This window comes from Bos javanicus, chromosome 1 (genome assembly GCF_032452875.1).
Source record: "Bos javanicus breed banteng chromosome 1, ARS-OSU_banteng_1.0, whole genome shotgun sequence".
In the NCBI taxonomy this organism is placed as follows: Eukaryota; Metazoa; Chordata; class Mammalia; order Artiodactyla; family Bovidae; genus Bos; species Bos javanicus.
In genome coordinates, this window is record NC_083868.1 from 57181624 (window position 1) to 57209033 (window position 27410).

General features: G+C 41.7%; 3 protein-coding genes across 5 annotated transcripts in view; 1 reads left to right on the forward strand and 2 right to left on the reverse strand.

Annotated features, from left to right (window-relative positions):
- C1H3orf52 (chromosome 1 C3orf52 homolog) overlaps positions 1-3999 on the forward strand; it is a 41733-nt gene extending 37734 nt beyond the window's left edge. For both annotated transcript variants that reach the window (XM_061391605.1, XM_061391693.1), the window contains exon 6: positions 2575-3999. In XM_061391605.1, coding sequence (XP_061247589.1) covers positions 2575-2589 — 15 coding nt within the window. In that variant the 3' untranslated portion in view covers positions 2590-3999. The remainder of the gene's footprint in view (positions 1-2574) is intronic.
- Positions 4000-9800: 5801 nt separating this feature from the next.
- On the reverse strand, positions 9801-26023 carry GCSAM (germinal center associated signaling and motility). The gene is made up of 6 exons (XM_061392215.1): positions 23778-26023; positions 20191-20259; positions 17287-17331; positions 16275-16321; positions 11025-11053; positions 9801-10137 (listed from the first exon to the last, which is right to left on the reverse strand). The coding sequence occupies exons 1-6, from the start codon at positions 23804-23806 to the stop codon at positions 9820-9822; spliced, it is 537 nt and encodes a 178-aa protein (XP_061248199.1). The 5' UTR covers positions 23807-26023; the 3' UTR covers positions 9801-9819.
- Positions 17286-27410, reverse strand: part of SLC9C1 (solute carrier family 9 member C1) — a 128507-nt gene continuing 118382 nt past the window's right edge. For both annotated transcript variants that reach the window (XM_061391820.1, XM_061391904.1), the window contains exons 29-30: positions 20191-20259; positions 17286-17331 (exon numbers count right to left, since the gene is read on the reverse strand). In XM_061391820.1, coding sequence (XP_061247804.1) covers positions 20222-20259 — 38 coding nt within the window. In that variant the 3' untranslated portion in view covers positions 17286-17331; positions 20191-20221. The remainder of the gene's footprint in view (positions 17332-20190; positions 20260-27410) is intronic.

Genomic DNA, 27410 nt, shown 5'->3' on the forward strand with positions numbered 1-27410 from the left:
CCATTGTGGTTTATCATAGGATATTGAATAGAGTTCCCTGTGTTATACAGTAAGACCTTGTTCTTTATCCATTCTCTATATTATAGTTTGTATCCACTAACCCCGAACTCCCGATCCATCACTCCACCAGCCTTTCTCCCGCTTGGCAGCCACAAGTCTGTGCTACAAAGGGCAGAGTGGATTTTAAAATTGCTTGGTTCAAATGCCCCTTAGAGAATTTGGAGATAGCCGTGTAATGTCTCCCTGGAAAAAATGCACACACTCTTCCCCCCGGACAGAATTTTACAATTTCAGGGATTCCAAGGATTCCCTGGGGCCAGTCTGCAGTTCCTTGGAATTTCCAACGTGTGTGCTAGAGAACCTGAACCTTAAATTAGCTTGTAATTTGGATCCCTAAGGGATTGGTTGTGTATTTTTCATTCTCTAATTGGGGAATATGACTGCTTGACCTAACTGCAAGCATTTTGATGCCTTCTACAAAGAAAAACTTCCTTTAATATTATAGTCATAAGGGAATTTTTAAATTTATATTTTCTTGCAGTGTTAATTGAGATATAATTAACAAATAAGACAGTGTAAGTTTAAGGGTTACAGAATAGTGACCCAACCCGTATATCGTGAAATGATTGCCATAATAAGTGTGGTTAACATCCATCGCCATCATCTTGTAAGTTACAAAACTATTTTTCCCCTTGTGAGAACTTGTTCCCAGGACTGATTTATAACAGGAAGTTTGTGTTTTTTGACCACCTTCATTCAATTTCTCCTCCTTCACACCTTGCCTTTTCAGTTCAGTTCAGTTCAGTCGCTCAGTCGTGTCCGACTCTTTGCAACCCCATGAATCGCAGCGCACCAGGCCTCCCTGTCTATCACCAACTCCCAGAGTTCACTCAAACTCATGTCCATCGAGTCAGTGATGCCATCCAGCCATCTCATCCTCTGTTGTCCCCTTTTCCTCCTGCCCCCAATCCCTCCCAGCATCAGAGTCTTTTCCAATGAGTCAACTCTTCGCATGAGGTGGCCAAAGTACTGGAGTTTCAGCTTTAGCATCATTCCTTCCAAAGAACACCCAGGGCTGATCTCCTTTAGAATGGACTGGTTGGATCTCCTTGCAGTCCAAGGGACTCTCAAGAGGCAACCATCAATCTGATCTCTTTTTTTATGAGTTTGGAGATTCTACATGTAAGTGAGATCTTGCAATATTTGTCTTTCTCTATCTGACTTATTTCACTTAGCATAATGTCCTCAAGGTTAAGGGAATTTTTTTTTTTGGTGATGGATTGCTCCTTCCCCATCCCCTTATTCCTGGAGCTTCTTCATCTAGTGGAGGGTAGGGTCTTGAGATAAGGAGGGGAAATATGTTTTACAGTGTAAAACAGCTGTATGACTTATTTTGAACCTTGTGAGTTATTTTGGACATGGGGTAGTTATTTTGTACTGTTTTCTGACCTGTGAAGGAGTCAACCGGTAGACTGAGTAAGGAACAAAAGCAAAAACTGATCATTGTGAGAGAGAAGAGGAAAAAGTTCTAGGCAATGAGACTGATGAATCTTGTTTTACAAATCTGGGGTAAACTATGGGCTGCTGGCAGAGAGGCCAGTGTGTGCATTCTGCCCTTGAAAAGACTACCGGGGGTGTCAAGGGCAACCATTGAGGTTGTTTACAGATTCCCCAGAAAGCACAGAGTTTATCCAAAGAATATTGCTTCTCAATCAGTGCAGTTTTGTCCCCCAGGGGTATTTGGCAAGGTCCGGAGACATTTTAATTGTCACAGTTGGGAGTTATGTGGGATCCTAGCATCTAGGATGCCAGAGGCCAGGGATTCTTTAAACCTCTTACAAAGCACAGGACAGATTCTGACAGCAAAGGAAGATCCAGCCTCAAACATCAACCACCAGAAGCCCACTGTGGAGTATGTGGGCTCCCCGTGTCTTGTCCTCAGTCATTGCCCAAATGCCTCGGCCTTAGGCCAGCTCTGCACCATTTCCCCCATTAGAATTTCTCACTGTATATTGTGCTTATATTAAAAAAAATGAAAATTTAGAAATATTTTTATGATTAGACAATGGAAAAAAGATTGACTGTTAAAATGTCCTTTGCATCCAAAAGCCCTCGTCAAAATGTTATTTATCATGAATTATGCCAAAGTAAATAAGCAAACAATGTGTTATTTCCTTTTTTTTTTTTAAATGTGGTGGGAGTTGTCTTACAGTTTTGAAAGAGCTTACCTACCCTCAACTTTCCTCATTCCTGTTTAGTTTTAAACAAAAAGCAGCAAAAATCAAAAACAAAGCAAAATTTTATCTATCCCCAGTGCAGGGGGGGATCCCCAACTTAACTACCCAGGTCTAAACCCGATCTGTTATTTCCTTTTGAAAGGAATTCAGGAGTTGTGAACCTGTGTGTGTGTGTATGTTACCTGGAGAGTAAATCTCCTCTGTTAAGAGTTTACAAATATTCCAGTTTTACATTGGAGTTCATAATCAAACCCAGTGAAATAAAATAAAAACATAAATGTTTAGAATAATTATGCCTTTTTTTAAACGGTGACTCTTGTTTCTATTTCCTTTTCAGAATGATGAAGGTTGATCTATGTCTGACAGTAGCACTCTGCTGAACTTTGGGATGTGGAGAGTTCATTCCACTTTACAGAAGAGATCCTGAGAATTAACATGGAAGGACTCAAAATGATGAGAGGCATGGAGGCGGTCCTTTTTCTCCAGCTTCTGCACAATTACAGAGTCTGCTTCAGTGTTTAACAAAACAGTACTCCAGCTCTGCCCCAGCTGGGTCCGTATAGGGTGATGTGGTGGGGCGGCTGGCAGACCTGCAGGGGGAGGTCCCTCCACCCACAATGGACATGCTGTTTTTAGGGCAAGGGGTTCTTTCAGGCAGGATCCCGCCAACCTGGGCAGGAGGAGAGAGAACAGGGAGAGGCCAAGCGAGGGAGAGTTCAGCCAGTCGCTGTCCTCCCTCTCAACCCTACATTTGACCTACCTCCAGACAAGGCTGTGAGGAAAAGGCGTGCACTTTGTCAAAGGTAATTAACATTGTTCATGTCTACTTCCAAGACACGTTGACTTGTCACATCTCAGGAAACCAGCCTTGGCACGTCACCCAATGTTACTGCATTATGTAGCACTACAGAAATGAGATGTGTGTTTCTTAATTATTTCCCTGCATAATTACTGTGTCTCCTGAACACCTCTTTTGGAGACACAGGTCCCTGTGAATTTTGAACACATGGCTCTTCATTTTGGATAGTTTGTCCATTTATATTTTCATCAGCTTCCATCAGACAATCGTTAAGACTGCTTACCATCTGCTAGAGGTAGTTCATGTTGACTTTTTGTTATCTGGGGTCACTAGCCTTCCTGTAGGACTCAGTGTCTTCAAGCACTGATTGTGTATCTTATTGAGGATGGTTGTGAAATAGGAAGAACCACTCTCAGAACTAAACTGCTGGAAGTTTAATGCCAGATCCTTTGGCAGGTGAGGGTTGGGGGGAACAAGAGGGACTGTGTTGGTCGCCTACAGACATAGAATTACCTGTCAAGAGGGAACAGAGTGTCTTGTTAGGAAAATAACGTTGCTGGAAAATTTCCAGGCAAGTTCTGTGGTCATGTAATGAGAGGTTCATAGCCTCAGGATCTCAACTGGCCCCGGTGGATGATGTCAGGGGAAGGCAGCTGTGTAAGGGGATGTGTCAGAGTGTGCATCTCAGGCTAGATTTGTAGAGCTCTTTAAGACCCAGGACTCTGGATAATGTGAATGTGCTTTGTTATTTAATTGGAAGATATGTTTATTGTAACTCGGTGTCTCATTTTGAGCATTGTTCCTCAAACTAGTGAAACAGGTGAATTTCCCTTCTTCCTCTTTATATTTTATATGTCAAACCTAAACTTTCATGTTTGTACTTTTAAGAAAATAATGAAGAACTTCTTTGGAGAGGATTTAAAATATTGACAATAAATTATTTTTTGCTGCCATTTTGCTGTATTAATGTTTGCTCTGTAGGCATTGACTCTCCAGGGCCTGGGTTTGGACTGGCGTGTCCTTGCAGTAATTGGTGTTGGAAGCGACCTTTTCATGAGGGCAGCTTCCCCTTCTGAGTGAATAAGATTGAACCCGCCTGGGCTGGGTCCTCCTCTCCCTGTTCCTGTTGCAGAGGGGCTGTCTCTTCTCGCCACTTCCCTTGGGGCCCCGTGGGCATGACCAGGTGTCTGAAGAGCCTGGGGCTGGAAGAAAGGGCTGGTTCCTGTCTGGAGGCAGGACTGGGTTTGGTTCTGATCTTCCCTTCTCTGTTGGAAACCACCAAGATGCAAGCACCTTGCCTCAGGTTTTGACCACTTGAAAGTCATAGAGAGGATTTTCTGTTGGTTTGACCCTTCTGCCCAAATGGTGTGGAAAGAAATGAACTTTGTGATTACAGCATTTTGAGGTGTTTGGGGGCTGTTATGCTACAGGAGATGAATTGATTGGCTCCCACACATCTTCATACCACATGGTGCATAAGAAGGTTTCAACAAATATCTGTGGTATAACAGCATTTTTTTTTTTTTTTGAGGCTTGTGAGATCCTAGTTCCCTTACCAGGAATGGAACCCAGGCATTGGATAGCCAGGGAATTTCCAAGTGAACTATTTTGGGGGTGCCTCTCTGTGCTGTCTGCAGGATCTTAGTTCCTGAAAGGGATCGAACCTGAGCCCTCTTCAGTGGAAGCATGGGGTCCTAGCTCCTGGACCACAGGGAAATCTCTCACTGAAGGACTTGAGAAGAAAAACTGGGAGTCACTTAAGTACAGACAGATAGTACACAACAGCCATCTCCAAAGAAAATTCTAGCCATGTCCCATTCTTTTCTGCCTTTCAGTTTAACTTAGTTTTGCAGATTGTTTTTAATGATGTGAGTTGCAGAAGGCTACAGAATATACTAATGAAGATGAGAATGATAAGAAGGAAAAAAACTGCTGGTCTTATTAGCGAGTCAGGCTCTGCACAGATGAGATAGGAAACAGCGGGAAAAGCAAGATTTTAAAGATAAACTGTAGGACTGTGTGATGGTCAGAGAAAAGGGTGAAAAGTCTAGTTTAACTGGAGGAGGCTTTGCTAGCAAGTAGGACAGGAGCTGAACTTTGAAGCAATGGTGGGATTTGAGTAGACACATTTTCTTTCTTTTTACATGTTTGTGTCTTAGGATGAGACACATGTTTTCATCTTTTCCCTTTAGATATGGACTCCTGCCTTATTCAAAGTCTAGTGCTGTGAAAAATGGGAGAAGTCTCTATAAATCTTCCCCTCTCGGCTCCCATTATTGTTTCAAAATAAGCTTATTCACACAATTACTACATTGCCAGCAGCAACTTTTCCTTTATGATCCGAGTTCATTATCCTCTTAGCAGCAGAAGGCAGTTTTCTCATCTTATCATTAGGAAACCAAGGTACGGAAAGGTGGAAGGACCAGCCCAGAATCCCACAGTTGTGGGGAGCAAAGTCCAGGCTAGTAGGAAACACCTGATCAATGGCCTCCAACTGGTGGGCACTCCAGGGCCGTGCAGGCTATAGGGTCAGGCCTGGCTACATTCTGGAAATTCATGAAGAGCACAGGAGGTAGGGAAGGCGATGGCTTGAGAGGTGGGTTATCAGACTGAGCAAGACTCTCTGGGGTGATCATGACCACTCAACACTTTACCAAGTGCCTCTGTTAGGAAAGTGGAACTTACACAGATCCAATTAACAGTTGACAGATCCGAGGCACACTCAGATCAAATGGCTCACAACTAGCTTTCTGAACTCAGTAGGTTGACTTGGAAAAGAACAGAGTCAGATAAAATGTAAACAGAATCTCCTTTTCCTCTGAAGGCTCCTGTGAAATCTTGGGGCCTCAACGTTCCTGTTCTACCTACACCCTTCCATTCCTTCCATAGTTGAAGCCCCTGCACCCAAGGTTGTCTTAAAAGCATTAGCATTTGAATAATGCTATTTATTTAAAACAATTTATTTGTTGTCAACGGTAGATTTTCTTGACCTATCTTTGTTCTTCTCTTGTACCTCTCTTGTGTTCCAACATAAGAATTTATTCACAGACTAAGAAATTATTTATAGCTACTAGTGTGAGCATAAAGCAGAAACCACAAAGCCTGCAGACACTGCATATGCCTCTGTGAACTGTGGCTATGTGTAGTTTTAAGATCAGCATGGGGGAGGGGAGTTTTCCGATTGTATGTGTGACTTAAGGGAGCATTTTAAATTTTCAGGCTTAGTTTCTTATCAAGAACAGGAATTCTTTAATTTAGGGATTGCATCCCCAAATGAAACTGTATACAAATTTGTGTGTGTGTGTGTGTGTCTGAAGGTACATCTTCGGTAAAAAGAGTACACTGCTTTCATTAGAAATCCTGAAATCTATGGAAACAGATCAGCATTAAATACAGCCATAGTAGGTATTTCAAAGACTCTCTTACTCAAAAATAGTTCCCTTTCATAATTCCTTTAAATTTCATTATAAGACAGTTTTCTTTGTTTAAGCATTTATACTCAATATGTTCCCCAAATAAAGCATATTTGGGACAGATAATACTTTTACAGGGTAAGACCCAAACAACTATAACTTATTATGTTGTAACTACAAACACTTACTAATCAACTTCCACAGTGGTCCAATTTCTAAGTGAAAAATCCCTGTGTAAACCCCAGTAATTACGTGTCTGCCTTGAAGGAAGACTGCCAAGTGGCCCTGAATCACCAGACACATCAATGCAAATTTTTCTCTACACATGATAAAGATTTTTGTATCCTTTTGCTTGTTGGCAAAATTTGTTCGTAATCTGTGGCAGATAATGTACACACATTGAATGAAATCCTCCTGCTTGTGGGTGATGGAGCTGAGCCTCTTACACGCTCAAGTTCACAGATTGAGGAAGAGATGAAACCAGGACTCAAATCATTAATCGTCTGACTCTAGCATGCGCACTCTTTGCCCTAAGACGCGTTACATCTTGTACTGTATTCTCCGTTACCATGCATGCCTCCTTTTGAAATTGAGTGTATCTCGGCCAAAGGTCGAGTTAGGATTCCATGTGGAAGAATTTTGCTGAAACTAGGAAGTTAGCAGAGGACACGATATTAAGATGTGATTGGCTTAGCTCAAGATCATGGACTGACTGAAACCTCATCAAACCTGTGTTGACACATCCAACCTTAAGTCACTGGATTATCCCAACAGGGCACTTAGCACATTTTAAATAGCAACACTGTTTAACTTTGGTTCACTGGGGAGCAAAAAGGTGATTGAACTCATAATGCATCTACTACTTGTCTCAACAAGCTTCTTACTATTTTAACATCCCTCAAATTAGGACAATGGTTATGGGTTAAATAAAACGGGAAGTTGAGAGCACAGGTGTGCATATAGAAATAGTTTAATTTGCTGATTGTTTTTGCTCTCACCCTAAATTGTGGTTTAATATTTCCATGCCATTTTATTAGCACCAACTCTTATGGTTACACCAAGACCCAAAACACATTTTTGTTTAGTTTATCTATATGATTGTTTAAGAAAAGGGTCTGCAAACTTTTTTTTTTCCCTCTGAAAAGGGCTCCCAAATAAATATTTTTGGCTTTGAAGGACCCGCAGTGTGAATTACAACAATTCAGCTCTCCAGAAGTTGAGAAGCCACAGCGAGTGGCTAGATAAATGAGCAGGCTGTGAGCTGCCAAGCTTTTATTTACCAGGATAGCAAGTCAGCCAGATTTGGCCTGTGGGCCATAGTATGCTGACCCTGTTTTAAGGGCTGGGCATAATTCTAGAAACACTAAAAAAAAGAAGAGAAAGTAAATAATTGAGACAGAGGGAGACATGCTCATTAGAGAAGGTGTGTGTGTGTGTGTGTGAGATTTTTCCAGTGTGACACTTTATTCATAGTTTATACATGACATAGTATACAACACACATACAGTATAGTAGAGCCCTTCTGTGTAGTATATTGGAAGAGCGCCAAAGTGGAAGCCAGGAAATCAGGCTCTAGGTAAAGTTCTGCCACTCACTTGCAGCGTTCAGTGAGCTAGTTTATCGTTTCTGGGCCAAAAAAAGATAGTGGAATTAAAGGATCTCCAATGACCTTTCTAGTCTGTCTTTCTCTGATGCTATGATTTTTCCTAAGATTCTAGGGAGAAATACAAAGTTAAAAAATATGGATTAAAGTATATATAAAAATCTGCCCTGGAACTTACCAATTTAACCAACCAAGGCACCAGGGTCCATGAGTCAAAGACACTCTGCAAAGGACACTACTTATTATTATTTTTTTAATATACATTTATTTTTATTATAGTACAGTTGCTTTACCATGTTGTGTCCATTTCTGCTGGACAACGTGAATCATCTATATATATACATATATCCCTTCCCTCTTGAGCCTCCTCCCCGCTGCCGTCCCAGCCCTCTAGGTCATCACAGAGCATCAAGCTGAGCTCCCTGCACTTACAGCAGGGCCCCACTAGCTATCTGCTTTACACATGGTAGTGTATATACGTCATTATTACTCTCCCAATTCATTCCACTCTCTCCTTCCCCTCCCCCACGGCAAAGGACACTGCTTAGAGGCATGGAGTGAGAGGAATGCCATGGGCACCTACTTGGAAGGTTATAAGCGAGGAGTTGGGTACACAGACATATGTGGAATGAGGTTGCCCTTTGGGTAACATGCTGCTGCTAAGTCGCTTCAGTCGTGTCCGACTCTGTGCAACCCCATAGATGGTAGCCTACCAGGCTCCCCCATCCCTGGGGGCTTTTAATATGAGGGGTGAATCTTCCCTGTGACTTCAGAGCACAATCACACAGACATTTTGTAAGAAGAACCTGAACAAAGGAGCAGGGGACCAGGGAGTCCCTCCCACCACTGAGTAGAATGGCCCACATCCCAAGCCATGTAGAACCAAAGATGGTCACATCCTTCTCAAAGAGTGAGTATTCGGGATAGTTGGGTGATCTTAGGATGTTGGACATCGAGGAGGATTTAGGAGGCTTTGAGGTTTGCAAACCACTTTCTACAGGGACCTCCATTGAAAGAGCTGTTATGTGTGTGTTGGGAGCAGGGGGAGATAAGCTGAAAGTGCTGTCACCCAGACCTGCTTCAACCAAAGTTCCCCACTCACGGGTTTATTTGCTGGGATTAATTGCTGGAAACAGTGACAGACTTTATTTTCTTGGGCTCCAAAATCACTGCAGAGGGTGACCGCAGCCATGAAATTAAAACACGCTTGCTCCTTGGAAGAAAAGCCATGACAAACCTAGACAGCATATTAAAAAGCAGAGACATTACTTTGCCAACAAAGATCCGTATAGTCAAAGCTATGGTTTTTTCAGTAGTCATGTATGGATGTGAGAGTTGGACCATAAAGAAGGCTGAGTGCCGAGGAATTGATGCCTTTGAATTGTGTCGGAGAAGACTCTTGAGAGTCCCTTGGACTGCAAGGAGATCAAACCAGTCAATCCTACAAGAAATCAATCCTGAATATTCATTGGAGGGACTGATTCTGAGGCTGAAGCTCCAATACTTTGGCCACCTGATACAAAGATCTGACTCATTAGAACAGACCCTGAGGCGGAGAAAGATTGAAGGCAGGAGGAGAAGGGGATGACGGAGGATGAGATGGTTGGATGGCATCATGGACTCAATGGACAAGAGTTTGAACAAGCTCCGGGACATGGTGAGGAACAGGGAACCCTGGCATGCTTCAGTCCATGGAGTGGCAAAGAGTCGAACACGACCGAGTGACTGAGCAACAACAACAAATTAAGTGCTGGTCCAGTCGCTTCATTAGAAATGAGAAAACTGAGCCTGAGAAGGGGGCGCAAGTGGATGTGGCTGTTTCAGGGAGTGAGGGAAGATTCTGTTGGGCATGAGAAGTTCATACTCGTCCTCTGGGGAGGATGGGTGCTTACGGGTGGAGGGCACACGAAGCAGTGAGTACTCAGTCTCGGTTCCTCCCAGTGATGGTCTGGGCCTTTCAGCCTCCAGGGAAACGTTCTCATAAGATTCCTCAGCAGAGATTCCCGACGGCCTTTTCCCGAGGACGCTGTGATTGATGAGGGTGTAGCACAGATCCTCCGAGGAGCCGTGGTCACCATTCTCTTGCTGGGTAAAAGAGAGCCAGCATTAAGACTTGGCCTCTCATCATTCTCCTTCTACTTCATCTCAACACAGGCTCAGCCTCGGGCAAAGTCTGTCCTCCTTGACCACTTCCCCTTCACCTCTTGTTTATTTTTCTTAAATGGCTGCCCCACCCCAACCACTAGCCCAAGCTGCCAGACTTCCCATGCTACTCAGAGAATTCAGCCTACTCAGGCATGTCCTCTCTTCCCCATGTCCCAGAGTGACCTCCCTATATAATTCCCAAAGTCTCAAGACCGTGAGGGCATCCATCCTTGTATAAGAGAACAATCTAAAGACAGCTTAAAATGCTTGGGTTATGATATTTAACCACCCACTCTAGAGATATTTGCATTATTAAAGGAGAATTCACTTAAGAGAAGGTCTCCTTCAGTGAAATTTCAGGAGATAAACAGCAAAACAGCAAGGGACAGGAGAAGGAGTATGGATTTGGAAGAAAGACTTGTTTTTGATCCATGCTCCTGCCATCTTGTCAGCTGTCTGGCTTTGAGGGAATATCACTTAATCCTTCTATAAAATGGGTAGGAAAATAATAGTACCAATTTTACAGTGTTGTTGTGACAATTACATGAGATGATACATGTGAAGCATTCAGCCCGCATAAACTGGCATAAACTGCCTGGCATAAACTAAATGCTCAATAAATATAAGTTCCTTTCAATAAATTGTGCAACTGAAGTGGTCATAGCTTCTGCTACCAGACTCTGCATATGTCCCTGGACTCATAAGCACTGGCATCTAAAGGATTCAATATTAAGGTCATAAGGGGTCTTGGAGGTCTTCTCCTGCTACTTGAAGTGGCTACATTTCTACTGTCATCTCAGAAAAAGTCTCAGAGATGTTTGCATTACCTGGATGGGAGCAGATGATGTTTCTTCATCTGGAGAAAGAAAATACACTTAATGAATTTCAGGTCATGGGGAGATTTCTGGGAGGGGAGAAGAGGGGCACTGAAAGATAAGCAACCAGAAAACCAAGGTACAGCTAGGGTAGCCCTTCTTGGGCTATCCTGATCTTCAACATATCCCTGGGGAGCAACAGGGTCATCTAAACAAGAAACACTCAAAGCTGTGCTGAGAGGCTAAGTGGAAGGAAAGACATTCAGTGGGTTTTGGACAGGAAATCACACGTCCCTCCCTTTCTCACTCCTTTCCTTCTCTGTCCTTCCTTACCCAAAATTCATTGCGAGCCTGGTGGTGGTGATTAGTCACTCAGTCGTGTCTGACTCTTGTGACCCTATGGACTGTAGCCTGCCAGGCTTCTCTGTCCATGGAATTTCCCAGGCAAGAATATAGGAGTAGGTTGCCATTTCCTTCTCCAGGGGATCTTCCCGACCCATGGATTGAACCTGGGTCTCCTGCATTGCAGGTAATCTCTTGCATTGTAGGCAGATTCTTTACTGACTGAGCCACCAGGGCATGCCTACTGTGTACCAAGAATTAGGGAGAAAAAAAAGAATCAGAGACAGATCCTGTCCTCAAGTCGCTCATAGGCTAGCATAGGAGGCAGACAAGGACCTAGGAGAGACCCACAAGGCAGAGGAAGGCTATTTCTGCTATAGGTGACAGGGGATGATGGTGGAATAGAAGCTGGTGCTCAAGAATAGTTCTACAGAAAAGGAAACTCTCAAACTAAACCATTTTTGAGAACAGTGACAGAAACAAACAAAAGCAGGCCGATTGCTAAAAAGTCAATATACTTAAAACCAGCAGGTTTTGGCCACTCAGCAAAGAGGGAAATACACCAGTTCAGTAAGCAAACAAGAGCATTCAATGGAAGCCTCATGGCATCACTGTACCCTGGAGATAGGTGTGCCCATTTTAAAAAATGAAGATTGTTGAAGGAACTTCTGAAAAAAACATCAAGCATACTAACATTCACATTTTAGGGATCCCTGAAGGAGAAGAGTGACAGAAAGAGGCAGAAAATGTATTTAAAGAAATAATGGCTGAACACTTACCTAATCTGGGGAGGCAAACAGGTATCCCAGTCCAGGAAGCAACAAGATGAACCCAAAGTGATCCAAACCAAGACATATCATAATTAAAATGGAAAAGTAAGAGAATTTTAAGGCAGCTAGAAAAAATAGGAAGTCACATCAAGGGAGCGCCTATAAGACTATCAGCTGGTTTTTTAGCAGAAACTTTCAAGGAGAGTGGCATGATATATTTAAACTACTGAAAGGAAAAACCTTACAACCCAAGAAAACTCTACCTAGCAAGGTTATTATTCAGAATTGAAGGAAAGGTAAAATTTCCCAGACAAGCAAAAAGTAAAGGAGTTTATCACCACTAGATTGACCTTATAGGCAATATTTAAGGATCTTCTTTAAGCAGAGAAGAAAAGATGATAACTTAAAATAAGATGATATACAAAAGAAAATATCTCACTGGTAAAGGCAAATATATAGCAATGCCATTTATCAGCCACTTAAAAAGCGCGTATGAAGCTTAAAAGACCAAAGTAGTAAAATCAACTACAGTAAGAGACTAAGGGATACACAGAATAAAAATGTGAAATATGATGACAAAAACATAACATTTACCACTCCGTAGGTGAGGAGTGGTAAAAATGTGGTGCTTTTAGAATACATTCAAACTTAAGTGACTATCAGCTTAAAACTAACTGGAGAGATGGATAAATTCCTAGAAACATCCAATCTTCCAAGACTGAATCAGAAAGAAATAGACAATATGAACAGACAAATTAATAGTAAAGAAATTGTATCAGTAATAAAAGAAAATAACTCCCAACAAACAAAATCCTATGACCGGATGGCCTCACAAGTGAATTTTATCAAACATTTAAAGAAGAGTTAATACCTAGCCTTCTCAAACTAGTCCAGACTATTGAAGATGGAGGAATGTTTCCACATGCATTTTACAAGGTCTGCATTACCCTGATCCATAAACCAGACAAAGATACCACAGGAAGAAATATATAGGCCAATTTCCCTGATGAATATAGATATAAAAATCCTCAACAAAATATTAAGAAACTAAATTCAGTAATACATTAAAAAGATCATATGCCATGGTCAAGTGGACTTTATTCCAGGGATGCAAGGATAATTCAATGTACACAAATCAATGTGATACACCACATAAACAAAATGAAAGATAAAAATCATATGATCACCTCAACAGTTACAAACAAAGCATTTGACAAAATTTAACTTCCATTTATGATAAAAACTCTCAGTAAACTGAATATAGAGGGAACATACCTCAGTATAATAATGGCCATATATGTCAAGCCCAGAGCTAACATCATGCTCAGTGATGAGAAGTTGAAGTCTTTTCCCTTACGATCAAAAACAATACAAATATGCCCAACACTCACCACTTTTATTCAACATAATACTGGAAGTTTAGCCCCAGCAACCAGAACAGAAAAACAGACAAAGGCATGCAAATTATAAGGGAAAAAATAAAACTATCACTCTTTGCAGATGATATAATATTATATATAGAAAACCCTAAAGATTCTACCAAAAAAACTGTTATAACTAACAGATAAATTCATTATGTTGCAACGATACAAAATTAGCACACAGAAATCTGTTGCATTTCTATACATTAATAGCAAACTATCAGAAATTAAGAAAACAATCCTAGTTACAATTGTATCAAGAATAAAATACCTAGGAATAAATCTAACCTTTGTATTCTGAAAGCTATAAGACATGGATAAAAGAAATTGAAGATGACACACAAAAAATGGAAAGATATACTGTTCTCATGAATTGGAAGAACTGTTTTTCACAGAACTAGAATAAAAGATCCTAAATTTTGTATGAAACCACAAAAGGTACAGAATAGCCAAGCAGTCTTGAGGCAAAAAAACAAAGCTGGAGGTATCATGGTCAGTGATTTCAAACTAGACTATATTACTATACTATGTTGCTGCGGGTTTCCTAGTGACTCAGTGGTAAAGAATCCCCCTGTCATGCAGGAGACCACCTGCAATGCAGGAGATGCGGGTTTGATCCCTGGGTTGTGAAGATCCCTTGGAGAAGGCAATGACAACCAACTCCAGAATTCTTGCCTGGGAGGTCCTATGGACGGAGGAGCCTGGCAGGCTACAGTCCCTGGGGTCCCAAGAGTTGGACAGTACCTAGCACTAAAACCACTACCAACAGGCTATTGATATAGTAGTACTATGGTACTAATATTAATATGATACTATCATTCTGGCTATTATTAAAAAGACAACAAATAACACTTGTTGTCAAGGATGTGGAGAAATGGGAATCTTTTTGCACTGTTGGTGGGATTGTAAATTGCTGCAGTGTCTATGGAAAACAGTATGGAGTTTCCTAAAAAAATTAAATATGCAACTACCATACAAGGACTTCCCTGATGGCTCAGAGGGTAAAGCGTCTGTCTGCAATGCAGGAGACCTGGGTTTGATCCCTGGGTCTGGAAGATCCCCCTGAAGAAGGAACTGGCAACTCACTCCAGTACTATTGCCTGGAAAATCCCATGGACGGAGGAGCCTGGTAGGCTACAGTCCATGGGGTCGCAAAGAGTCGGACACAACTGAGCAACTTCACTTCACTATCATACTATCCAGAAATTCCACTTCTGAGTATTGATATGAATAAAACAAAAGTGTTAATTTGAAAAGATATATGCACCCCAAAGTTCATTGCAGCATTATTCACAAAAGCCAAGATAGGGAAGCAACCTAAGTATTCCTCGATAGATGAATGGATGAGGAAGATGTGGTATATGTGTATGCAAGGAAATATTACTCAGCCATAAAAAGAATGGAATTTTGCCATTTGCAACAACATGGATGAATCTAGATGCCATTATGCTGAGTGAAGTCAAAGAGAGAAAAATATCATATGATTTCATTCGTATGTAGATCTAGAAATAAAAACAAATGAAGAAACACCATAAAACAGAAACAGACTCATAGATTCAGAGAACAAACTGGTGGTTACCAGAGGGAAGCAGGTGGGGGTACGAGCTAGTAGGTAACAGAACTTAAAAGGTACAAACATCCAATTATAAATAAGGCATGAGGACATACTGTGCAGTATAGGGAATACTGTGACTAGAACTATAGCATTAATAGTTCTGTATGGTGACAGACAGAGAGGAACTAGATCATCTTGATGTGTAAAAATAAATGCAACTGAAACTAATGCAGTGTTGTAAGTCAACAACTTCAATAGCATTTTAAAAAAAGTGTCTGTGAGTTTTGGCATTAGAGGTCTTATTTCTACCATTAGAGGTCGATTCCTATTTCTGTTTTGCTTTGATTGAGACTGGGGTTTCCTGACACCCGCAGCTCCCCTGGGTGAAGTGGCTAGAGATGGGAGGGCTGTACTATTTTTTTTTACACACCTACAGGGCTCGTTTTTAAAATTCAAGGTGAATGAACCAGGCTCTCCTCTTTAAACCCAGGAAGGCAAAAGCAAAACTCGTTTCCTTTTCTTCTTTAGAAACACTGTGGCCTTGTCCTCCTGCCTGTACTTTGTCCCCCCGTCCCCAATCTCCCAGTTAGATGGGACACCAGTCATTCACCGCCCTCTCCTTCGAATGCTTTCGTTTCCTTCATTGCAACCCTGCTTCCATCACCACTGGCTCCCTGGGTGGTCTTCCAGCATCCATTTATGCCACTCTCTACTATTATCTGTTCTCTGAACAGAAGACTGGGTGATGTCTTTAATGCAAATATGATCATACTTGGCCCTTGTTTAAAGTCGTTCAGCGCCTCCTGTAACTCTCAAGATGAAAAGATCCTAACAAGAAACTTGATCCCAACATCCTGCTCCTCCTGAGTGTGCTCTGTGCCTGCGCTGGCCTCCTTGCAGTTTCTTACAGGTGCCTCCACTTTTGGCTTTTATTGTTCCCATTTAACTCCTTCAGCCAGCAGACCTCAGGAGATATTGGAAGGCTATGGAGATCAACAAGTCAGTTCTTCCCTCAGTGAGCTCCCGGTTCAGTGGAGATAGACATGCAATTGGACAATCGGCAGCAAATGTGTAAGTATTATACCTGATGTATGCCCAAGGTGCTTTGGGAGCAGAGGGAAGAAGAAAAGCTAAGTCTGTCAAAAGTAAAAATGATGTGAAAGCAATGACTTACTTTGCTTTCGGGAATCTTGTCTTGCTTCAAAAATGTGTATTTTTTTCCTGTAAAAGAAAAAGAAAATAAATTGGTTGTTTTATTATTCAGAAACTCTCAAAGGGAGTTATACTCAACTATAAAAGCTCATGTTTAATTCATTTAAGTTATAAGGCTTTTATAACACCTCCTTCAGCCAGAGAAATAAGAGGATAGGAAAAAAGGAAAACTGGAAACAAGACTGAGTAGAAATCTACTCCTTTGTGTTTCTCTCTCTCCCTCTTTCACCTCCCTTCTCCCTTTTCTCAGGCTGGTATGGAATTGACTTATAAGTAGAGAACTATGGTGATGATGTAGGTAACATTTTTGGAGTTTTCTTTCCTGACAAAATATCAATTTCTCTTATATTAAGGAGCCATTGTTATATACAATCTCAACCTCAGTCTCAATCTGTGATATCCAAACAAACAATCAAGCCAGCAAGCCAACACCTCCCACACGAGCCCTCAGAAAAACACAGTGTAAATATCATGGCAGCCAGTTATCATCCCAGGGAACAAGGGCAACATGTGCTCAAAGGAGAATGACCATACGTCCTGGTTTGCATAGACAGTTTAGTTATGTCATTATCAATCACTTAGTGACCCTAAACTATTTTTAGCCTCCTTTTCATTTGCAGAAGTTTTCTGGTTTGGACAATGAATTATACACCATCCTGGCTACGCCTTCTCTGTGCCTCTGTCCCAGGAGCTCGCTGGGATGTGCAGTGTGATTAAGGGGCTTCTCTACTTCGGTAGCCAGTTTCATCCTTGCTTCTGAGGCTTTCCCATTTAAAGGGTGTGTAACCACCCATAAGACTATTGTTCCTGTTTCTCACCAAACTTGAAGTGTGGTTTTCTCTGACTGACTCTCAGATGTTAGTGCCTGCTTCCACTGTGGCCACAGACAGTGGGAAATTCACAGGTAACTTACAGCAAACACCACAGTGAAACTACACTTACAGAAAATAACCCCTGAAGAGTTCTCCACTCACCACGGAAGGCAGAAACATGCTTCAGCGATGTGGCAGTCCGAGCATCTAAAATACCCAAGAAATGATACATATCACAAGTTTAGTTTCTGCAACTTTGTTACAGTGACTCCCTTCCCTTTGTCATTTCTGTGGAAGAGCGTTTTTTCCCCTCCCCCAAGACACTATTCATTCTAGGTGACTTGGACACATCTATCATGCCTTCATCCTCCCACGACACTAACTGGACCTTTGGAAATATGACCTTATCAACTCTTAATCAGAGAAGGAACTTGCTGCTGTGTTCCTAGCAAAGGTTTGCTCATCCCCAGTTCCAGTAATTTATGTGGCCTCTTGTGAGGAAGGGTACACAGTTATCCCCAGGAAGTCTAAGTAAAAGTGTGTGGACATTTTAGAAATTTCTTCTAGGCATGGATTAGGCAATATTTACATAGGATCCTGCTGCACTCTGAACTTCTCCTATTTATACTCCTATTTAAATTAATTTAATATTAATTTATATTAATATTTAATATATTTATTAATTTTGAGACTTTATTTTCTTGGGCTCCAAAATCACTGCAGATGGTACCTGCAGCCATGAAATTTAAACACTCTTGCTCCTTGGAAGAAAAGCTATGACCAACCTAAACAGCGTATTAAAAAGCAAAGACATTACATTGCTGACAAAGGTCCATCTAGTCAAAGCTATGGTTTTTCCAGCAGTCATGTTTGGATGTAAAAGTTGAACTATAAAGAAAGCTGAGCACCGAAGAACTGATGCTTTTGAACTGTGGTGTTGGAGAAGACTCTTGAGAGTCCCTTGGACTGCAAGGAGATCAAACCAGTCCATCCTAAAGGACATCAGCCTTGAATATTCATCGAAGGACTGATGCTGAAGCTGAAACTTGGGTTGTTTGGCCACCTGATGTGAAGAATGGACTCATTGGAAAAGACCCTGATGCTGGAAGAGATTGAAGGCAAGAGGAGAAGGGGATGACAGAGGATGAGATGGTTGGATGGCATCACTGACTTGATGGACATTAGTTTGAGCAAGCTCCGAGAGTTGGTGATGGACAGGGAAGTGTGGCATGCTGTAGTCCATGGGGTCACAAAGAGTCGGACATGACTGAGTGACTGAACTACTATATTAACATTTGTCTGCTCATTGGTCTATATCCTACACTAGAACATGAATGTCACAAGGTCAGGGATCATATTTGTCTGTTCATCATGGCACAGATTACCAGCGTATGCTACAGTGTCCGGCACATAGTAAATATATTTTCAATAAGTATGTGATAAATGAAGGAGTAACTAAGAACAGAGCAACTCTAACTGGCTCAGATCATCAGATCTGCCTTACTGACCCCAAGGTAGCTATATAAGGGCTTCCCTGGTGACTCAGTGGTAAAGAATCCACATGCCGGTGCAGGTGACTGGGGTTCAATCCCTGGGTTGGGAAGATCCCCTGGTGAAGGAAATGACAACTCACTTCAGTGTTCTTGCCTAGAATGCAAAAATATATTGCCCTAAGTGTAAGGATCAAATAAAGTTAAATATGGACAAAAGCTATTTTTAAACTGGTTATTTCCCCCAGTCAACTTTTCTGCAATGTATTTTTGCATTTCAGTTTGGAGTTTTGGTCTAGGCTAGGTTCAGACAACCTCCTCTGAAACCAGATGAATCTCTACAATGTGGGCTGGTGGTGGTTTAGTCACTAAGTCGTGTCTGACTCCTGCAATGCCATGGACTATAGCCTGCCAGACTCCTCTGTTCATGGAATTCCCCAGCCAAGAATACTGTGTGGGTTGCTATTTCCTTCTCCAGGGGATCTTCCCAAGCCAGGGATCAAACCTGGTTCTCATGCATTGCAGGCGAATTCTTTACCAAATGAGCCATGTGGGAAGTCCTACAATGTGGGCTATGTGCTGGCAATTCCAGGTTCCTCTCTCTTAACACAAAGCTTCCCTAGCCCCTGAAGTCTGCCCAGTTTCTCCCTCCTTATAATGCCCATGGCCCTACTTGTCTGTTTCATCATTTGGACTGATTACTTTAGCATGTGTCCAGTGATATACACCAAATATATGAGCCTTTGTTTGTACTGAAGAAAAACATCCTTTTTAGGGGGGGTTGCCTATGTAGGCTTTGACTGTGCAGTGGCTTTTTCAAAAGCTTCTCCTGAAACCGTGGGAAAAGTGCAGATAACTCTTCAAGCCACTGAACAACTGGCTCTACCATACTTTGGGATTCTTGGATTCAGGAACACTCATTTCATATTTTAGTGATTCCTTGACACTCAAAAGTCCTGGTCAGGGGATTTCCCTAGAGGTCCAGTGGCTAAGACTCTGTGATCCCAACACAGGGGGCCCAGGTTCAATCTTTGACCAGGGAACTAGATCCCACACGCCACAACTAATAGTTTGCATACCGCAACCAAGACTTAACAAAGCCAAATAAATAAAATTAAGGGGAGAAAAAGACCTGATCAGAAGGGACTGATGAGGAAGACTGCATTTAAGAGCATCATGGTAATCACAAGTGTCTCTCGCCACAAAACTTTCAACAACTGTAGCCATGTGGGGAATGTGGTTACCTCAGAAATAGAAACTCAGAGCTTAAAATGAAATGGCCAGAATGGGGCTGGAGAAGAAAGGGACATAAGATTAACAGATAAAGAGACAACAGGAAATAAGGGTCTTCTTTCCAGTTCTATGGGCTATACAGGTTCCCAGCAAAATGCCTCATCTCCTGTCTAAAGGTTCAGAGTGTTTTTGTCTTTTGTCTTGTCTTTGCATTTACTATTGTTACAACTGCTGTTGGGTTGAAGCAAGGTCTTCCATTCTGGGGTGTGTGCAGCCCAAGACCTAACACACTTCATTCTTCACAGGTAAAGCCTGGGAGAATTGCTGTTGGATTTGGTCTCACCTGGATATTCTCAGTTTGGGGCTTTGACTTCTCAGGTTCCAGGGTGTCTCTTGAGTGTTCTGCTGCCACCTGAAACTCAGCATATCAAGAATGAGCTAAGTCTTTGCTCTCCAGGCTTCCCACCTTGCTTGATAATTTTTCCAGCTTTCCTCACTTCTGCTACTTGTGGGTAAAACCCCGGCATTGCCTCGGCTTTCTCTTGTTGCCCTTCCATTTGTTAATGGAACACCCCAATCGGTCCTTGACTCGACCTCTTCTCCACTGCCCCTGCAACAGTTCCCCCCCGCCAATTTTCTCCAACAACTGCTGTACATAACCAGGCCCCAATCATTTGTTCCCAAACATCCAGGCATCCTTATGACCATGAGAATGTCAGTGCACAGAGAGGCCTGTCTGCTCAGCTCAGTTTCAGGGACTGCACTCAGGAACTGAGAAGGGCCCAGGCCTTGTCTCATGTACACTGCAGTTTTCACAAGAAGTACTGAGGCAGAGAGCACACAATAAAAGGGAAGGAAAGAATGAAATAAAGAAAAGAAATTGACTCAAGGTTTGGGTTGGGTTTCTGTGTAACTGTCCTTTGATTTGTGGGGAGTGTGGGATATAGAGAAAAAGAAACTAGACATTAAGCACAATTTACTATGTGCTTACTATATATATAGGCACACGACCTATAAATACTACTTGTTTTTATATATACATTACTTACTAAGCATACTACTTATTAAGTGTAAGTAACAGATACATTTTCTATGTTACATTTCATTTAATCCCAGAATAAATCCATGAGGTAGACATTATGAGTCTATGTCTTGTCCATGAAGAAACTGAGATGAAAAAGCTTATGCAACTTGTCTGAGGACAGATAAATGAGAGTAAGTGGGAAAACTGAGTTTACTTCTGGCAGACTCATCCTCTGAGACTCTGAACTCCTTTTATGAAGGGAATTGGTGCCATTCTGCCTGAGGAGGGGGAATTTCCTGGATTTTTGTAACAATTTTGATCTGGAGAGAAAAGGTGGAGTGTGCTGATTGGATGATAACCAGGCAGTAAGGGTGAAGTTGAAAATCAGATCCAAGTAAATATGACTTTTGAGTATATTAAGGGAGATATTTTCAATCAGTATAAAAATGAAGATTCTGGGCCAACTGAGTAATTATGTGGAAAAATATGTATTTCTATCTGACATCATATAATAAGTGTATGATGCTAAAATGTAAGGCAATAAAACTATGAAAATTATACTGTGGATCTGTCTTATCTTGGGATGAGGAAATAATTTAAAGCATAAATTGGTAGAAAGCAAAAAGCTTTCTAGATTTAATGCAATTATGTTTAAATATACAAGAATAACAAAAATTCTGTATAACACAAGACACATGGACTGGAAAAATAATTTTTTGTAATATTTATGAAAAAATGCTCATTTCTTCAAGTAAAAATATCTTTTACAATAAATAAAAGAAAGTAGACCAAAATCCAAAACAAAAATTGGCAGAAGGCATACTAGCCCTTCATAGATGAAGAAATACAAATCTCTGATAAATAAAGACAGTAAAATAAAGATAACACTTCTAATGTTGTAAGTAGTTCTTCAATTTTCCAGTTTACTTTTTTTGTTTATATTTTATTTATTCTCCAATTTCTTTTACAATAAACATGTATTAATGTCACAGTCCTTTGCCGTCTTACCAAGGGTCTAAAGAACAAAATTAGAGATGTAACATCAATCTTAACTTTCTGTCCATCATATCGGTATTTTATTTTATTTTTATTTTCAAGACATTTATTTAGGTTTACAAGCATTCATTCAGCATTTATTGAGTGCTTCTTCTATGTCAGAAACAATGTTAGAAAACACAAATTCAAAGATGAATAAGAAACAGTCTCTACTTTTGACGACCTCACGTCTAGACATAAAAATAGGGATTTATAATCAGATAGAAGAATGCAAGAGTTTCAGATTGACAAAGGGTTGGGAGTATCTGGAGAGAAGTCCTAGAAAACACTGACCCTCATGGAGGGCCAGGAGACATTCCATGGCTTTGCTAAGACTCCTTTTGCCAGGTAGCTTTTTGGATCCTACGTTCAAGATCTCAGTAGCATGAACTGAGCTCTGGGACACCAAACATAATCCTGTAAAGACCACCCTCCACCTCCCCAGCTAACTGATTTTCACCATCTCACTTTGTACTGGAGGGACTCCTTTGTTTAGAGTGATACTAATTTTTACAGTAAAAGAAAAAGGAAGAAAGTGAAGTCGCTCAGTCATGTCTGACTCTTGGCGACCCCATGGACTGTAGCCTACAAGGTTCCTCCATCCATGGAATTTTCCGGGCAAGAGTGCTAGAGTAGGTTGCCGTTTCCTTCTCCAAGGGATCTTCCCAACCCAGGGATCGAACTCAGGTCTCCAGCATTGCAAGCAGTCAATTTTACCATCTGCGCCACCAAGGAAGCCATTTTTATAGTGGCTGCTGTTAATGAAGGTGATAGTCAAACTAACTAGTATCTCTTAGTTACTGAACCTGACTGTGTACTATGAGTTTGAGCAAGCTCTGGGAGTTGGTGATGGACAGAGAAACTTGACATACTGCAGTCTAAGGGGTCACAAAGAGTTGGACACGACTGAGCGACTGAACTAAACTGAACTGACATACCAGGTACCATGCTAGCATCACACACACTAGAATCCTCCAAAGTAAGTACTGTGCTACTAATTCCATTTAAAATAATGAAACTAAGGTTTAGAAAAGTTAAGCCAAGTTCCCTACCAATTTCAATGTCCCCTGCTCACCCATTGCAAGGATTGTATACCAGCTAAGGTCTTATACTATCAGAAAGCTTGCTGTTTCAAGCTTTGAAGTGAAGAGACGTGAAAGTCACTCAGTCGTGTCTGACTCTTTGCAACCCCATGGACTGTAGCCTGCCAGGCTCCTCTGTCCATGACATTCTCCAGGCAAGAGTACTGGAGTGGGTAGCTGTTCCCTTTTCCAGGAGATCTTCTCAGCCCAGAGATCAAAACCAGGTCTTCCAAATTGCAGGCAGATTCTTTACTGTCTGAGCCACTAGGGAAGCCCAAGAATACTGGTGTGGGTGGTCAGGTCTCTAGCACTGCAGGCAAATTCTTTACCATTTGAACTGCCAGAGAAGCCCAAGAATACTGGAGTGGGTAGCCTATCCCTTCTCCAGAGAATTTTCCTGACCCAGGAATCAGGCTGAGGTCTCCTTCATTGCAGGCCAGCCGAGCTACCAGGGTGGTGGTGTTTTTATGCTGTTTGTGGGGCATTAAGAGCTCAAAAGAGTATCCCCTTCCTGCCCCAGAAAGTTGCTCTGTTTCTTAGAGTAGCCTGCACAGAACTTCCTTGATAAAGTCCTGCCTTTCAGCTGTTCTGCACCGGTGGTTACTATGATTCTGGGAAGAAGGCCAACCAATAAGGAACTGAACATGATCCCTGGCATGTAGTAGGCACTTCATTCTTGTCAATCCCTTACCTGGTTGCCTTCTCCCAAAGAGCAAACCTCTTTTTCTCTTTCTGGCCCTGTTGCCCCAACCCATCTCTCCTGCTCCCCCTTAGGGAGTCTGGACTCACCTGTCTTCCCTTGGCAGCAAGTTCCCCATCCTCTCAGTCCTCTTGGCACCCTCCCCTCTGCAGGCTGCTCCTGACTTAGAGACGGGGCTGCGTTGCTCTGGCCACCAGGGCAGAGGGAGCTGAGGGGAATGTATCCTCTGAGGAGGGGAGGAGGAGCCCCCGGGGGAGGAGATTCAGAAGTGCACACAGGCACAGCTTCCTAAAATGTCAGAGGCTGAACGAACCCAGTTATTACTTTTAACCAGAAGCCGTTAGTCAGTGAGGGTTTTGAAAGAATGGGGAAGCCCCATCTGCAATTGTAAACAGGTCATAAGGGCTTTTCACTTCAGATGCCTAAGCTTATTAAACCACTTTGTAGTAGTCCTAGAAACATCAGAAGGAGAACTTTGTTTTAAAACAAAAAAGCTTAAAAATCAAGTCATAGACCAGTAGAAAAATATTAGCAAAACATACATCTGATAAAAAGATTTTTATCCAAAGCATGCAAAGAACTCTCAAGACTCCCTAGGAATAGCTGCTACTGCTGCTTCAGTCGTGTCCGACTCTGTGCGACCCCATAGACGGCAGCCCACCAGGCTCCCCCGTCCCTGGGATTCTCCAGGCAAGAACACTGGAGTGGGTTGCCGTTTCCTTCTCTAATGCATGAAAGTGAAAAGTGAAAGTGAAGTCGCTCAGTTGTGTCTGACTCTTAGCGACCCCATGGACTGCAGCCTACCAGGCTCCTCCATCCATGGGATTTTCCAGGCAAAAGTACTGGAGTGGGGTGCCATTGCCTTCTCCCCATAGGAATGGAACAAACATCAAATAAGATGGGCAAAATATTTGAAAAGATTTTCATCAAAGAAAATATTCAGATGACAAACAAATTCATGAAAAGATGAACATCATAGTCATTGCGGGTGTAATGATTTAAACCAAAACCACAAAGCAATACTTTTGCACACCTATTAGACAGCCTAACAGTTGAAAATGAAAGCAAAAACTGGTAACTATTAACTGCTGACAAGGAAAACAGAACATCTGGAAGTCTCACGTATTGCTGATGGGAATGCAAAATGTTTCAGCCTCTTTGGAAAACAGTATGGCATAGCCTTACCATACAACCTAGCTCCTAGGCATTAACCCAAATGAAATAAGAAATCAAGAACTCTAAGAATTTGTATGCATATGTTTATAGCTTCTTTACTCATAATTGCCAAATAAAACCAAACCCTGGAAATAACCCAAATAATCTCAAGTAGTAAATGTCTAAACAAACCATGTCACATTCACACAATGGGCTTTGGCCCAGTAATAAAAAGGAATGGGCTACTAATATTATACTTTTTATAATGTATATTCAAAGGAGGACAAGGGGACGACAGAGGATGAGATTGTTCGATGAAATCACTGGCTTAGTGGACTTGAGTTTGAATAACTCTGGGAGATAGTGAAGGACAGGGAAGCCTGACATGCTGCAGTCCATGGGATCACAGAGAGTCAGACATGACTTAGGGACTGAATAACAGCAACTAATATATACAACAACATGGACGAATCTCAAGAGAATGAGTGGAAGAATCCAGTCTTAAAGCCTATCTTTTGTGACATTCAAGATGAGGCAAAACTGTAGGGACAGAAAACACACCAGTGGTGCCCAGGAAAAGGAGTAGGAGAAGGTTTGAACTTCTGGGACCAGGGAATTTTTTTGTTGCTGTTCTGTATCTTGTGGTGGTGGAGGCATGACTGTATGCATTTCTCATGATTCCCAGAGCTGTATACCCCAAGTGTGCATTTTGCTGCTGCTGCTAAGTCGCTTCAGTCGTGTCCGACTCTGTGCGACCCCATAGATGGCAGCCCGCCAGGCTCCCCCGTCCCTGGGATTCTCCAGGCAAGAACACTGGAGTGGGTTGCCATTTCCTTCTCCAATGCATGAGAGTAAAAAGTGAAAGTGAAGTCGCTCAGTCGTGTCCAACCCTCAGCGACCCCATGGACTGCAGCCTTCCAGGTTCCTCTGTCCATGGTATTCTCCAGGCAAGGGTACTGGAGTGGGGTGCCATTGCCTTCTCCAGGGGATCTTCCCGACCCAGGGATCAAACCCAGGTCTCCCGCATTGTAGACAGACGCTTTACTGTTTGAGCCACCAGGGAGGTCTGGAAATCTCCTTAGTGGATAGCCAATGATCCTCATTACATTCTGGTTTAATATTTATTCAATATGCCAGCTTTCCCAGAGCACAGAGTACCTTATTCTTGATCTCCACCTTGAACTCCTTTCAGGGTGTGTTGAAGGTCAGCAACTGCAGTGGCTAATGACTCAATCCTTGCATAACCAGAAGGCGAATGACTTTTAGTTGGCGCTTTCAACTCCAGTCTGACTTTAGCTGCCAAGGCAGGTTAGAGGCCTTTTGGATAACAGTGATTCTTTGAACTTTTCAGTCTCAAAAAACTAGATGGTATAAATCTAGCTCTAGGTAGTCCTTTTTAGACTTTGTGATTAGAGATAGAAGCTGGGAAAGCTATTTATGCTAAGCAAAATAATTTTGGAACATTTTATTACAGGAAAAGATCTGGTTTATTTAAGAATGCTTGTAGAGTCAGGAATATAATAGTTTAGTTAAGACTTCACCATTCTTCCTTCAAAAAGTCTCATAGAGAGAGTGAAGGCTGTGTGATGGGTTAATACTGAGACGTCTTCCTGAGTACAATTTTCTATTTACTTTTGGGTACAGAATATGAGTTGATTAGGAGTCCTGGCTAATGTCAGAGAGTTATGTGTTCGAAAACTATGACTGTTAATTGCTATTATTCCTCATTAAGGAGTTTTTAGCTGTTTTTATTTTTTAAAATTTTGTTGCAATGTAGTTGATTTACAATGTGTTATATTCTGCTATACAGCAAAGTGACTCAGTTATACACACATATCTTTTTTTTTCATGAATTACTTTTATTTGGTTGCACTGGGTCTTAGTTGTGGCATGCAGGGTCTAGTTCCCTGACCAGAGATGGAACCCAGACCCCCTGCATTGGGACCCCAGAGTCTTAACCACTGGACCACCAGGGAAGTCCCATGTGTATATATATATATCCTTTTTCATCTTCTCCTCCACTATGGTTTATCACATGATACAGAATATAGTTGCCTGTGCTATATAGTAAGACCTTGTATTTTCTTTATTCATCTGTGGATGGACACTTAGGTTGGTTCCGTATTTCTTGTTTATTACAAATAGAGCTACTATGAACATAGGGGTGCATATATCTTTTTGAGTTATAGTTTTGTCTGGGTATTTGCCCAGGAGTGGACTTGCTGGATCACGTGGCAACTCTATTTTTAGTTTTTCTAGAAACCTCTGTACTGTTTTCCATTGTAGCTGCACCAATTTATATTCCCACTAACAGTGTAAGAGGGTTCCTTTTTCTCTGCACCTTCTGCTTTTGTCATTTGCAGACATTTTAATGATGGCAATTCTAGTTTTTAAAAGGAGGCAGTAACACAGTTCCAATCCCTCTAAGTGAATTTGGGGCTGGAATTTTGCTGTCTGGTGAAGGGGTGTTAGCATATGACTTCCTGGTGGCAATAATACCACTAAAGATTATTTTTAATAATAAGGGAATGGTTTAGACACAAAATGGGAACTTTTTCAGTTCAATG

What these genes read in the sequence shown, in the direction of transcription:
- GCSAM (XM_061392215.1), bottom strand. Translation starts at nt 23,806, where the DNA reads ATGGGGAACTTGCTGCCAAGGGAAGACAG. An exon ending in CCCAAACTGAGAATATCCAG is followed by an intron (nt 17,332 to 20,190) that starts GTGAGACCAAAT and finishes TGGGTATTTTAG; the next exon opens with ATGCTCGGACTGCCACATCG. An exon ending in CATCATCTGCTCCCATCCAG is followed by an intron (nt 10,138 to 11,024) that starts GTAATGCAAACA and finishes TCTTTTACCCAG; the next exon opens with CAAGAGAATGGTGACCACGG.